Consider the following 14,616-nt stretch of genomic DNA (forward strand, 5'->3'; position numbering starts at 1 on the left):
TTTGTCCTCCGATCTTAAAATATGACCGTAGAACCATATTTTTAGGACCCTAACCTAGGGCTGTGAGCTCTGTTTCAGAAAGTATCCCCCATTCATTCCCTGACAAACATCTTTTGTGGATACCTGCTGTCCATCAGGGGCCTAGGGCTGCAGTCCTACCAGAAGCAGCTTATCTTTTGGTGCTGCGGGGGTGCAGACAGGCAAGTAAAGCACTGCTGGGAGGGGAAGTGAAGGGCAAAGGGAAGCCAGGTCAGAGTGACTCGACCCTGAGTAGTTCTGGTCCCCTCCCTAACCTCACGGGCTTTCCCTGGAGTGTGGTTTGAGGGTCGCTTGCAGCCTTCCTGAGGACAGAGGCCAGGCTGGAGCAGGGTCTGGGTCCTGTGTGAGGGGCTTGGGTGGGATGGAGGTTATGGGGCTTCCTTCTTTTCACTCTGGAGTGCATGCCTTGGGGTGAGGGGCCCCACTGGCCTCTGTTAGCAGGGGGGCTGCTGAGGGATGCTGCGGGCTCGGTCCAGGGGGCTGAGACGACACCTCCTCGCCTGTGCAGAGAAGCTGGATGAGATCCTGGCAGCCGCCGCGGAGCCAGCGCTGAGGCCGGACATCGCAGATGCCGACTCCAGGGCTGCCACTGTCAAACAGCGGCCCACTAGTCGGAGGATCACCCCTGCTGAGATCAGTGTAAGGCTGCCGGTCACTGGGGACTGGGTGACGCATGGGGACAGGGCGCCACATTCCCTGCTGGGCATTGTGCACTTCTCTAGGGTGGGGGGCCCATCATTTGGACCTCACTCTGCCACGGCCTCTCCTGGAGACATTTGGGGTCATCGTAGCCCCAGTAGGACCACAGAGCAGTTCATGCTGAGAGCTCGCTCCTCTGGCTTAAGGTTTCCATGTCTCCTGCCTTAGGCAGGTTCTGTGACGGACTAGGACCCCTGGAGCACCCCGCCCTGCCTAGGGCATGGCTTGGTGTGTCCCCCACCCACTCCTCTCACTTAGTACCTGGGCTGCTCCCCCAGGCCATACTCAGGCCTGCTCTGCTCTGCTCTGGCCCTGTTGGCATTGACACCACCCAACTCTCCACTCCTGGGCCTCTGATGCCTGGGGGCAGAGCCTCGGTCTGATTCCTGGGCGCCATGGGCCCTAGCATCATTAGAATTTGTGCATGGGGTATCTGAGCTCAGGAGGCCGAAGTATCCACTTCGGAGGAGTGGAGGAGGATGTGTGGGGCTGGGTGGAGAACTGGGGGCCCCGGCACCCTAGAGCCTCCATGTCCCCCCCACCCCCAACTCCCACAGTCACTGTTTGAGCGCCAGGGCCTCCCAGGCCCAGAGAAGCTGCCGGGCTCCCTGCGGAAGGGAATTCCACGGACCAAGTCTGTAGGTATGGCTGGGCTGGGGGCTGCACGGGGCCGGGAGGAATGGGACAGGGGTGGATGTGGGGCTGGAAGACCCTGTCGCTCCCCACCCTTCAAATGGGGTTTCCAGTTTCCCTCTGATTCTGCTCTCCCTGGCCCCAGCCTAGGGATCTCATTTGTGGATGTATGTGGCTGTCAGTCCTTCACCCGACCCAGAGGTACTTTGTGGAAAGAGACCCTTGAGGCCCCTGCCCCCCTCCACTGCTCCCCATCCAGTGGGTGCCTACTCCCTGTATCCCCTACAGACGCCAGCATTCCTATCCCTGGGTCTTCTGTCCCCTATCCTGGCTGCTCCCTCTGCAGCCTAAGTACATCTCAAATTTCTGATCCTAAAACTTCCCTCCCCTTGAAGCTGCTGCAGGTACTGCCATCTTTCTTCGCCTTCACATCCAATTTTCTCCAAAAGTCACCTCTGCTGGCTGGCTGGCTCCTCCCCTCCACCAGCCCTTCAGCCTGGGAGACGCTAGCTCTCTCCATACCTAAAAATGAAATTGCTCATACCAGAGTCACCAGTGTTTTCCTCCCAGTGGACGCACGACCAGCGCTCCTCTCACCCATCTCGACTGGCATTTGACTCTGCTCCTCTCTCTTCCATGAAAATCTCCCCTTTAGGGCTTTAGGACATCTCCTCATTCTCCCCTCCGTTCTCAGGCTGCACCTGTTCACTCCTCCCTCCTTTCCCCCATGAGTCCTCAAGGCTGTGTCCCCAGCCTCTTGCCCTCTGCACTTGTCTCCTTGGGGCCTCTTCACACCTGGTCTGCCATGTCCCACACTTGCCCATCCCTTCATTTGAGCCCACACGGCACTACTAACAAGCCCCACCCACTGCTTCTCACCCTAGGCATCCAGGCCCCCGTCCATCAGTCCACTCACAGACCTGTCCGCCTGTCCATCCTCCGTTCATGGACACCCTGGTACACCAGCCTTTGTTTGGCCATTGGAGTAAACACTCAGCCCTTCGTACAGCACTGCTCTATGCACACTGGTTCCTTAGCCCTTACAGTGACCCTGCTGGGGCAGCACTCTCAGTACCTCCATCACAGATGAGGAAACCAAGGCACAGAGGCAGTGCTCCCCCAAGGTCACACATCTGGCCAACCGGCTCTCATACCACACACCTCCATTCACCTGTGGGCCGTGCTGAGTGATGCCCACTGTGGCTGACCCTGGGCAGGGCATGAGGGCTGAGCTGGGGATGGTGACAGCTGCAGACACAGCTCAGCTCAGCAGTTACATGGTGAGTGTGAAGGCATGTGTACAAGTGGAGCCGAGTATGGAGCATCAGCCACATCTGGTGTCGTGGACCCTGGGGTTGGGGGTCATGAGCTGAGACATGCAGGATGAATGGCTGTTTCTGGGAGAGAACGGGATAATACCTTTGGTTTCCTCATAACCTCCTACCCCAGCTCCACCCTCTAGTCCATTCCTTTCACTAAAGGGCTTTTCTGCAGAGCAGATGTCACCCCACATCTCTCCAGTTGACCCTCTGTGGGCTCCGCACCACCTCAGATGGTATCAACAGGTTCCCCATTTCATCCCAAGGCAAGTGACTTGGCTTCACCCTAAATTAGAACTTGGCCAAAAACTCGCATCTTCTAGGAGCACTAGCTTTTCCTGCATAGCTCTCTCATGCACAGCTTGTGGGTGTGTTTATCTGCTGCGCAGGACATGCAGCTGGGAGGAGACCCAGGACAAAGCCAGCACCCATTCAGTCTGCAGCAGACCTAAAAATGATGGTGGCGACTTCAGCTGCCTCCCTGGGACTCGGCTAGGTGATGAGCGCCACTGTAAGCTGCAGGTGGTTCCAGCTCACACAGCCCCGCGATGGGCGTGGGTTGATCTGAGGTTAGGAAACTGAAGTGCCAACAGGTTAAGGGACTCTAGACAGTAACTGGTGGAGCTGGGATTGAGGCCTGAATCTTTACATGAGAGCTACACGCAGGACAGGATGCCAGCGGTGCTGTGCGGGAGGCCTGGGGAGAGCCCTGCGGTGGGTGAAGGAGGTGGCGGCTGGGAACCCGTGAGCTGTGCCGCAGTGAGTTCAAAAAAATGACCAAGGCCAGAGTGAAGCCAGGTGTAGATTCCCAGGCATTCCACCAGGGACGGGTGGTGTCCCTGCGGAGGGGCCACTCACCTGCTCTCCTTGGATGGGGCCGTCTAATACCCACGACATAGCTGAACATGCCAGCAGCACAGGCTGTCCACTCTGTGCACAGGGACCCTCAGGAGGTCCTGCCTCGTTCCCACCAGGCAGCAGGACAAGAGCCCTCAGCGTGCCAGCCCTGCTCCTGCACAGACCCTAAGGAATTCTGAGTGAGGCAGGTAGAGGGTTCATTTTACGCCTGTGTTGCCCATGAAAGCTGAGGCTCAGATAGATGGTCACACAGCCAGTGGGGAGCAGAACTGAGACTACTGAGTGCTCAGCCTGCAACTCCATTTTAATCCTCCGTGTCTCCCGTCGACCCAGCCTTGGTGAGTCTCAGCCATTAGGGTCACAGCAGTGGCCTCCTGGCGGCCTCTCTCAGTTCAGTCCGCTTGGGTCTCTGGGACGGAACCTCTCAGGGCTTCTCTTTTCACAGAGCATCTCATCTGGGCATCAGCTTGCTTTCTGCTGGATGCATGGCTCCACTGGCCACAGCCCACTGCCAGCCCTTTATCAGTCCTGTTCTGGGAGACTGCCCCTCTAATTTCTGACTATCCCCCTTCTTCCCACCTCTGGTTGCCACCAGAGCTTCCCAGTGAGAACTGCTTTTTCCACTGCTGGTGGTTCTGAGATGTGGCCTTGCTCAGCCTTGGGTGGGAAGCCTTACCCCTGTCAGCCCTAGCCCCTCTCTGCAGTTCTGCCCCTACCCTCCTGGGTGTCTTCTACGGGCCACCCAATGTCCTGGGGCTTGGGCAGGTCTTGGCCCCGACCCAGGTACTCAGTTTGGGTCCTTTCTCAGAGCCTCCGCTGGTGGGGGCTTCCCTCTAACCTATACCTGAGCTGATACCTGTCCCCGGCCTTGGCAAGGGTCATCATGACCCAGCACAGGGCTTGGGATGCAAGGCCTGGGCTTTGGGGGATGAGCCCACCCTGGGGGCCTTGCTTAGATCCCGAGATGTGGGCTCCCCGTGTGACCCCCTACTCCCCAGCCCCAGCCCCCACGTCCGCCCCGGCTCCATCCTCTCCAGTGGGTAGTGCCTCCACCAATTTCTAAGTGGTGCACTGGCAACCCTTGCCTCTGGAACGTGGCTGCTTTGAGGGGGCGTTGGGGCAGGGTGGGCCTCTGCAGAGAGAGGGCATCGGTGCCCGGAGGGGCCTCAAAGGTACCGGCCCTCAGCAAACCGTCCAGTCTCACTGGGGCCCCTCTGTCCTCAGGGGAGGATGAGAAGCTGGCGTCCCTGCTGGAGGGGCGCTTCCCGCGGAGCACGTCCATGCAGGACTCGGTGCGCGAGGGCCGCGGCATCCCGCCCCCGCCGCAGACCGCGCCGCCGCCCCCGCCGGCTCCCTACTACTTCGACTCGGGTCCACCCCCGACCTTCTCGCCGCCGCCGCCCCCGCCGGGCCGCGCCTACGACACTGTGCGCTCCAGCTTCAAGCCCGGCCTGGAGGCGCGCCTGGGCGCGGGGGCCTCGGGCCTGTACGAAGCCGGCGCCCCCCTGGGTCCGCTGCCCTACCCGGAGCGGCAGAAGCGCGCGCGATCCATGATCATCCTGCAGGACTCGTCGCCCGAGGCGGGCGACGGCCCCCGGCCCCCGCCCGCGGCCACCCCGCCGGAGCGGGCCAAGCGCCGGCCGCGACCGCCCGGCCCCGACAGCCCCTACGCCAACCTGGGCGCCTTCAGCGCCAGCCTCTTCGCGCCATCCAAACCCCAGCGCCGGAAGAGCCCGCTGGTGAAGCAGCTGCAGGTGGAGGACGCGCAGGAGCGCGCGGCCCTGGCCGTGGGGGGCCCGGGCCCGGGCGGCGGCAGCTTCGCCCGCGAGCCCTCCCCGACGCACCGCGGGCCTCGGCCCAGCGGCCTCGACTACAGCCCTGGGGATGGCCCCGGGCTGTCATTCGGAGGCCCGGGCCCGGCCAAAGACCGGCGGCTGGAGGAGCGGCGGCGCTCCACCGTGTTCCTGTCGGTGGGCGCCATCGAGGGCAGCCCCCCGACTGCGGACCTGCCCTCCCTGCAGCCCTCCCGTTCCATCGACGAGCGCCTCCTGGGGGTTGGTGCCGCCACGGGCCGCGACCTGTTGCTGCCCTCCCCCGTCTCTGCCCTGAAGCCATTGGTCAGCGGCCCGAGCCTTGGGCCTTCGGGCTCCACCTTCATCCACCCACTCACCGGCAAACCCTTGGACCCCAGCTCTCCCCTGGCCCTGGCTCTGGCTGCCCGTGAACGGGCTCTGGCCTCCCAGGCGCCCTCCCGGTCCCCCACGCCTGTGCACAGCCCTGAGGCTGACCGCCCTGGGCCCCTGTTTGTGGATGTACAGGCCCGTGATTCTGAGCGGGGGGCCCTGGCCTCCCCAGCCTTCTCCCCGAGAAGCCCAGCCTGGGTTCCTGTGCCTGCACGCAGGGAGCCCGAGAAGGCTCCCCGAGAGGAGCGGAAGTCGCCGGAGGATAAGAAGTCCATGATCCTCAGTGTCCTGGACACGTCCCTGCAGCGGCCAGCTGGCCTCATTGTCGTGCACGCCACCAGCAATGGGCAGGAGCCCAGCGGGCTGGGGGCTGAAGAGGAGCGCCCAGGCACCCCGGAGCTGGCTCTGGCCCCGACCCAGTCCGCGGTGATGGCAGAGCCCCTGTCCAGTCCCCGGGCCCAGCCACCTGGCAGTGCCCCAACAGATGCTGGGCCCGGCCAGGGCAGCTCAGAGGAGGAGCCGGAGCTGGTGTTTGCCGTGAACCTGCCGCCTGCCCAGCTGTCCTCCAGCGACGAGGAGACCAGAGAGGAGCTGGCCCGCATCGGTCTAGTGCCACCCCCTGACGAGTTTGCCAATGGGGTCCTGCTGGCCACACCGCTCCCTGGCCCAGGATCCTCGCCCACCACGGTGCCAGGCCCGGCCTCAGGGAAGCCAAGCAGTGAGCTGCCCCCTGCCCCCGAGTCTGCGGCCGACTCAGGGGTGGAGGAGGCCGACACACGCAGCTCTAGCGACCCCCACCTGGAGACCACGAGCACTATCTCCACAGTGTCCAGCATGTCTACCCTGAGCTCGGAGAGCGGGGAACTCACTGACACCCACACTTCCTTTGCCGACGGACACACTTTTCTACTCGAGAAGCCACCAGTGCCTCCTAAGCCCAAGCTCAAGTCCCCGCTGGGGAAGGGGCCGGTGACCTTCAGGGACCCGCTGCTGAAGCAGTCCTCGGACAGCGAGCTCATGGCGCAGCAGCACCGTGCCGCCTCTGCTGGGCTGGCCTCTGCCGCCGGGCCTGCTCGCCCTCGCTACCTCTTCCAGAGAAGGTCCAAGCTGTGGGGGGACCCCATGGAAAGCCGGGGCCTCCCTGGGCCGGAAGACGACAAACCAACTGTGATCAGTGAGCTCAGCTCCCGCCTGCAGCAGCTGAACAAAGACACCCGCTCCCTGGGGGAGGAGCCGGCCGGCGGCCTGGGCGGCCTGCTAGACCCTGCCAAGAAGTCGCCTATCGCGGCAGCTCGGTGAGCAGGGCAGTGTGGGGAGGGTCCTGTCCTGTGTCATACCTGCCTCCCGTGTTCTTCCTCTTGTCCACCTGTGGTTCCCTCTGCTACCCCACCCCGCGGCCCATGCTGTCCCACCCCTCCCCTGCCAGTGGTGCCCCTCCCTGGCCTTCCCTGTCCATCCCTAGCCTTATTCTGTCCTTGCCTGTCTGTGTGGGATAGAAGGCTCCTTCCAGGCCCTGAGCGTCAGGGCTGCCCTTCTCCATCCCCATCGGTGCTGGGCCTGGGAGCTGGCACCCATCAGAGCCCCAGGCTGGCGACAGGCCCTCCAGGGCCCTGTTGAGGCCCCCTGCCCTGGGTCCCCCTCATCCCCATGGCTCCTGTGGGCTGTCTGACAAGAGACCGGAACCACCTCTGTCATTCAGGGTCATTCTGCGGTCCACTCGAGTTGTGAGACCCGTCCCCCAGCCCCGACTCTTTGGCTTCTTTCTGCCCCTGTGCAGCCCCCCTTCTGGCTTCCCTTTGGCCACATGACTTCCCCATGTGACTGCTGCCATCTTTCCTGATCCTTTTCCTTTTGGGACCCAGTGCAATTTCCTGTTTTCTGCCCCAGAAACATTCCTGTTTCTTAGCACTGCCTGACAGTCTTAAACACAGGCTTCTGTGTGTGTTACATTCAAATGGCATTCAGAAGCCAGTCTCAGATGGAAGTTACACCACTTCCTGGCACCCTCCAACTGCCTCTCACCTTTTCCATACCTTCCCTGTCCCTCTGTCCTCACCTCCCACCCAGGGTGGGGTCTTGAAGAGGCCACACTGTGCCCTGAAAATGGGGGGAGGCACTGGTTTTGTGGGGAGAGGCTGAGCAAGGGCTGGGGTGCTAGATAGAAGCTGCCAGAGGCCTGGGCTGACTCCTTGGATGTTTCTCTAAGGACTCCATTCCCAAGGCTCTCCTCCCAAAGGGGATCCCCTTGGCCTATGGGCTCCACGTTGCTGCCCACAGGTGCTGGTCTGAGGCAGAGCTGGCCATCCCCTGCTTGGCCCTTGTCTGCCTTTTTCAAGCTGCTTTTGCCTTCTGTGCCCCTTAGGCCCTCTCCCCCTCTGGCTTTGGGGATAGTGTGTGGGGTGCCACCTCCCACTCTTTGCATCCTGAAGACCAACCTGGCACAACCTTTCCGGTTGACCTGGGAAGGCAGAGTTCACAGAGCAGTGAAGGATCAGATCTTACGAGGGCTTGTCTGATTTACCTTCCTCCAGTTAAAGATTCCAAAGATAAGCCAGGCTTGGGAAGCACCTGTGTGGTCCAGGAGTACTGCTTCCTAGGCCCCTGTCCTCCCAGGGGCTAGCTCCCAGGCCCCCTCCCCTTTGCCTCTTCTGACACCCAGCTGAAGGTGAAAGCCCCCCCTCCGGCGCGGAAGTGCCCTTAGACTGGCTATTACAGGGTGGCCGGCCATCCTGCTGGGGTGGGCAGCCTGCATCCCAAGCCTCTGCAGGACGAGACTCCTGAGAGCAGGGCACCCTGACCCAGCCCCAACCAGCCCCGTCTTCTCTCCGACTCTCCTCCCTCCACCAGCCTCTCCGTTTTTTCTGTGCCCCTCAGGCCCAGTGAAAATTAAAGCCACTTAAAGTGGGTAGCATAGTGCCTGGTGTGGTGCAGGCCCTCAATAAACATTTGCTGAACAGGTGAAAGAGTGAAGCTAAATGCAAGTGCTGTCTTTTTTGATTTGAGATCTAGAGAGGTGGCTTAGGACAAATAGTATAAGACACATACGTGGTGCAGACATACTGGCTGTCGAGCCACCGCGGTGAAGCTCAAGGGAGCCCAGAAACGGAGCGTTTGCCCCATTTGCCCCATGGGCAGCTGGGACAGTCACAGGGTAGGACGAGGTGAGTGCTGAGCTGGCTGCTGCCTTCCAGTGTGCCCTCTTGAACTCCCCTTCCCACAGGCATTGTCAGCATTTCTCCTCTGTCAGGGTAAGGGTCTCTTGTCCCACGGCCCTGGGGTTGTGCCAGGACCCCGTGTTTGTTTGCTTTCTTGGACACAGGGTGGGGAAGGGCAAGACCAGCAGGTCCAGTCTTTACATTTCATCTTTTCTGCAGGCATGCTGAAAAATGAGCCTTTCACTCGGTAGTTCCTGCCGAATTCCAGCCTGTCTATGAGTTCATGTGGGTCCCCTGCTTTCCCCTGAACTCATCACTGGAGTCAGGGAGAGGTAGGGCTGTCACTGGCCAGGCCTGACTCATGCTTTTCTAGGAGCCAGGACCTGGGAGCAGCCCACCTGGCAAACAGACGCTCACAGTAAGGGGAGGGTGGTCCTCCACTGGGGAATCAGATGCTGCTACCACAGGCACTGAAGGCCGCACAGCCTAAAAAAATGGATAGGCTTTGTGATGTGATCCCCACCAGCCTCTGCAACTCACTTCATTCTCTGGTGTCCGCTTGAATCCTTGCTTTGTGGTCCTGGACAGGACACTTAACCTCTGTGAACTTCAGTCCCTCCCCTGTGAGGCGGCGAGATGCAGCTTCACCTGTGGAGCACAGAGCACAGGGCTGCCTGCTGGGTGTTCATACGTGGGCAAGCTGAGCATCCACGCATCCGGCCAGGCCCCTGGTGGGGAATAAGGGGTAGCTGTCACACTAGAAAATGTCAGGTCATGTCATTCCTCTGCCACGGCTATTCGTTAGAGGGGCAATAGTGCAATAACCTTTTTCCAGATAATAAAACAAAGGTTCTAAAGAGGTCTACTCCACTCTGTAAGTGGTGGCATCTCTCTGACCCCAAGCCCTGCTCTCTGTCCACTAAACCTGGAACCTGTTGTTAAGCCCCTTCTGGTGACAAACATGGGTCCTGCAGACTAAACACTCACACAGAAATGCACACATGTTCATCTGTAGACCAGCAGCCTCACTGACAAGGCACATGTATTCTGAAGTAGCCTGTACGGGGGCCCACTCAGTGCCACCTGCTGGCCCAGCCTCACAAACCTCCCCCTGCCATTCTGTTCCCTCCCTCCCACCTGTGCTCCCCTTCTCACCCTCAGATCTGGGCAAAACCATGGCCCCCTGGAGTGGGCCCCACTACCAGCCCTTAGCCTTTGGTGGCAGACAGGGTGTCAGCCCGGCCCTCCATGTGACCAGTAGTAGCTGCGTGCCTTCAGGGCTGCCCATGGCTCTCATTCTCCAACCAGCAGTGCCTAGAACCTGGCACTCATTTCTCACTTAAATACAAAGTTACTAGTGACATTGTCCTTTAGAGAAATGTCCAAAGTATGGGAAGCTCTGAGGTCCAGGTGGTGGTGTCTCTTTCCCAGGGCAGTCTCCACGGCCATCCAGAGGGTCACACTGCTGAGCTTTGTCCTCTGGTCCCCAACGTGTTCCCTCAACTTCATCTCCCAGGCCCACCCTGCTGCTTACCCGACAGAAACCACAAGAGAGGAAACATCCCTCTCTCCCCACTTCCCCACCCGTGGCTCTGATGTCCTTTAGCCACAGGGCACCCTGCAGCTTGAGATCTTTCCTGGCAACTGAAGCCACCCTGTATGTCATGGATTTGAAGCCTGGTGACTTGTGAAAAGGGCTGGCTCGTGTGCACTGGGGCTGTTTCTCTGACTTTTGGATGGAAGCTCTCATGTGCTACCTCTGAAGGTCCAGGGCCTTGGGCTGTTCGGACCGTCGCTCCCAGAACATCCACCTGCTCCATGCTTCTGCTTTAGGTCTGTCCCTGGTACACAGCAGTGATCTACTCAGAGGCCCACGCTGTCTCTGGGCCCACATCTGTGCTGAGCTCCATTTGTTCTCTGGGCCTTACATCCAGTGTCTGAGCCACACGGCAAGCCCCGGTTCTGCTGTAGCTCTCGGTTTTATACCTGTCTGACCCTCACATCTGGTTCTATAGACAAGTTTATGGTGAAATAGCTTTGCAAATACAAAGTCAGAGAGGTTCATTCCTGCATTATTTCTTAACGCCCCTGGTGCTCTGTGTGCCATGGCCTCACACTGGTCAGGGGGCAGATGGCTTCTGCAGTAGGTCATGTATCAGTGCCTCACAGGAGTGCACATCCCTGTGATGGTGCAGGAGCCCTGCCTTGGTGACCTTCTATGGGCCCCACCCTGCATCATGTTTGGCAGAGATCTGACAAAGCCCTGTGAGGGTGCAGGTGCCTCAAGGCCAGTAGGACTTGTTCTGAAACCTTGACGGATAGCTGTTGTGTGGCAGCTGGGGAGGGGACACCCCAGCCAGGCTGTGCTCTGTCCTTGCAGGTCAAACGAGGCTGAGGACATGTGCTTCAGGAGTTCTGAACTCTGCTGGAGGAGAGGCAGGGGTTACAGAGGAGGGGACATGGGGATATCTGGAGTGTTTTGGGGTTGGAGCAGTGACTGGGTGTGGGCAGGGAGGTTGGAGTGGGACGCCATGACTGGGTGTGAAGCTGGCCAGCCTTATCTAGTTTTGTGCTCCTGTTGCAGATTATTTCCCTTAATGAGGCTCCCAAAATTGCAAAAGGTCACAGACCTAGACCGGCCCTGTGTGAGCGCAGGTGTAGAAGCACTGGGGATGGGGAGACCGTGTGTGGAGACCCCAGTCAGAGGTCGGGAGCTCAGGAGAGACTGGCTGGGCCTCCCATGCAGCATCCCTGGGCACATCGGCCACAGTGAAGGGTGGGAGTGGACCACACTGCCCAGGAGGAAGTGCAAACTAAGAGGGGAGCCTGGGGGAGCCATCCTGGAAGGAAGGGGAGGGGAAAGGTGCTTGACGGGGAAGCAAGAGGGTTCCTCTGACAGCCTTGGGAACAGCAGGGGTGGGAAGAGGCCAGATCTCACTGGTGAGTTGTGAGGAAGCAAGATTTGGATGTTGGTGGAAGAGTGGAAGAAGTTAGTTGGGGCTGTGGAGCTTGCTGACCATCTTGGGGAGGGCTGCAAAGGCATTCAGGCACAGGGGAGCCCGGTGGGTATGGTGTAAGAGTGTGGGCAGCCCCGAAGCCTTTCAGGAGGCCGGCAGGTGTGGTGACGTGGCCATGCCATGGCTGGAACCTGGCTGGGAGGCGGTCAGACAGCCGAGAGTGGTTATGCACAGTGACGGGTGTGCCAAGGTGCTGTGCAAATGTGGGTCTGGACATGGGGCATAGCTGGCTTCCTGCTTTGGGAAGAATGTGGGCAGCTCTCTGTTCCTCAAGAGGAAGGGGAAACGCAGCAGAGACCTGAGCCATGGGCACACTTCGACCACTCCCTGCCAGGCACTGGGGCCGTGGGAGGGCACAGCCTTCCTTAGGCTCTTTTAGGCCTCTTGCAATCTCCAGCATGATCCGGGCAGCCTTAGAAGTGTGGCTGGCCCTCTCTCTGTAGCTCCCAGCCCAGTAAAGCATGGCCCTTCATCGCTGACAGGTGCCCACCTCCCCACACTTTACCACTCCTTGGGAGGGTCTCCTTGGGCACCGGTGCAGTCAGCCTGCCTTCCTCCCAGGCCTCCAGTTCGCCCCTTGCCAGGTAGGAGACTCCAGTGCTGACCACACAGGCCTCTTGGAGCCCAGACCCTGCTCCGGGCCTAGGCCAAGCCTCTCCACTGCACTCCCCAGCACGCACCATCCTCTCTGCCTTCACTGCTTGGCTGTAGACACACCAACTCATCACTGTGCTTCCGTCACACCCGAGGCTCCAGGTGCACCCGACATGGCTCCACTGAAACTTAATCTTTGGGCCAGGGCCAGGAGGGAGTCCATCCTCACATGTAGGCCCCAGGACAGGGTCACAGGTGAGGGCCCTGGGGAGGGGCGTGTTCTGGGCACTGTCCTTTAGCATCTCCCCCAGCATTGCTGTCACTTCCCTAGCAATCCCCACCCCTACCTGAGTGCCCACCCCCCACCCCGGGGCACTGCCCTCCTCCCTGCCCCACTCTGCCATGGAGCCCAGGCGTGTCGGGAGCAGGAGGGTTTCTTCCAGTGACTGGCTCCTGTCCCCTGAGCCCCCGCCAGGTGTCCTTGGAGCCTTTCCCTGCCAAGGATAGGCTGGGGGGGCATCTGGTCTGAGCTCTTCCAGAGGTTTTGTTCTGGATCTGAGCGATTGGGAGGAGGCAGTGGGGACAGAGACCGAGGAGAGAGAGCAGCGGAAGGCGGTGGAAACGAGGTCGAGTGGGAGGAACAGAACTACACCTCCAGCGAGAGGCTGGCGTTGCACAGGTGGGAGAGGAAAAGACGGAGCCTGTTGTAAGGGGAGGATGGATGCTGAGGGTGCCCCGTTTGGTGTGGGACTGGCACCAGGCAGGATAGCATGGAGTGGAGTGGGGGAACCCAGAGGAGGGGTCCTTTGCACAGCCTGGGTTGGGGCAGGGAGAGGGAGGGGAGATGGCGGCTGGAGAGAGGCTGGCCAGACAGCCGGGAGCGGGGGACACTAGGCACCAAGTGCCAGGTGTCTGCTGAGCACTTGCCGCGCGCTGTCCCAAGTAAGGCCTGGGTATGGGCACTGCCCTGGTCCACACTTCGCGAACTGAGAACAGGCCGCACAGGTGAGCCAGGAGCCAGCCCACCAGTGCTTCCTGAGTCTGGCCTGCCTGGCGCCGTCCCCCCACAGCTCCCGATTTGGCTCCCCCATTGTACTGGGCCCACTGCCCCCTGAGTTCCTTCCTCAGTGGGTGTCCAGCAGGGGGTCCTGGGGCCTGGCCGCCTGTCCTGTGGCTGGCCATGGGCCTGGGCCGCTAACATTCTCTCTCACTGCTCTCTCCCGCCCATCTGCATGTGGCTGCTCTGTCTAGCTGTGCCGTGGTCCTGAGCGCCGGCTGTGTAAGTGAGCATGCCCATCCCATGCCTCTCACTGTCCGTGCGCTGCACCTGGCCACCCAGGTCTCTGCTCTGCTTGGCTTTGGTGCCACTGACAGCCCCCTGAGGCCTCCTCTGGCCACAGTAGGGTACAGGGAAGGAAAGGGGGTTTTCTCTGGTGGTCCCCCCCGGGCAGGCCTCTGCCCTGGCCATGCTGAGGTGATGCTGGGAAGTGAGTCATCATCTGTGTGTGTGTGCACACGTGCCCGCACGTGTGCTTGTGTCCCTGTCACGAGTAGGCCGCTGCCACTTCTGTCACTGCTGCCTCTCACCTGTCCTGCACGTGCTCCTCTGCGTGGGTGTCTGTCTGGTTCAGTCTTGTGTTGCCACCAGCCTTTCTCACGACTCAGCCATGCCTGCAGCCAGCCCAGGTTTCCCTGGGTCTCCTCATGAGGGCAGAACTGTTGGGGCTGTGGGGGCTTACCCTCCAGGGCATGGGCGAATGGGACAGTGCCCACAGCCAGTGTCCAAGGCTATCAGGGATGCCACAGTCAGCCTTCTGCCACGAGAGGCTGCCTTTCCTCCGGTGGGCTGTTCTTGGAGCCCCCAGGAAGTGGACGGGGCCACCAGTTTTACTCCTTACTCCATTCGGCTAAGGGGTCCTCCCTCCCAGCAGGCTCTGACCTTGGTGGCTAAACAAAATGGCCCATGGAACCAACCACAGGACCCCGCCCCTCTTCCTTCCTCCGGCCCCTTCCCCGGCCAGCCCCGCCCCCGGTGTCCTCCCGGCCGCTGGCCCCGCCCCCTCCGACCGTCCCCCACCCTGCCTAGCGCCTTGCACCTGGCCTTGACCCCCTCTCCCTC

General features: G+C 60.7%; 1 protein-coding gene across 9 annotated transcripts in view; it reads left to right on the forward strand.

Annotated features, from left to right (window-relative positions):
• The window catches only part of SHANK3 (SH3 and multiple ankyrin repeat domains 3), a 47,775-nt gene that overhangs the window by 30,671 nt on the left and 2,488 nt on the right, over positions 1–14,616 (forward strand). For 5 of the 9 annotated variants that reach the window (XM_037006632.2, XM_073214122.1, XM_037006629.2 and 2 more), the window contains 3 exons: positions 548–678; positions 1,296–1,380; positions 4,773–7,026. In XM_037006632.2, coding sequence (XP_036862527.2) covers positions 548–678; positions 1,296–1,380; positions 4,773–7,026 — 2,470 coding nt within the window. The other 4 variants (XR_012121700.1, XM_037006631.2, XM_073214124.1 and 1 more) reach the window with 4 other exon arrangements.

Source organism: Manis javanica, chromosome 10, assembly GCF_040802235.1.
Source record: "Manis javanica isolate MJ-LG chromosome 10, MJ_LKY, whole genome shotgun sequence".
NCBI classification, from domain to species: domain Eukaryota; kingdom Metazoa; phylum Chordata; class Mammalia; order Pholidota; family Manidae; genus Manis; species Manis javanica.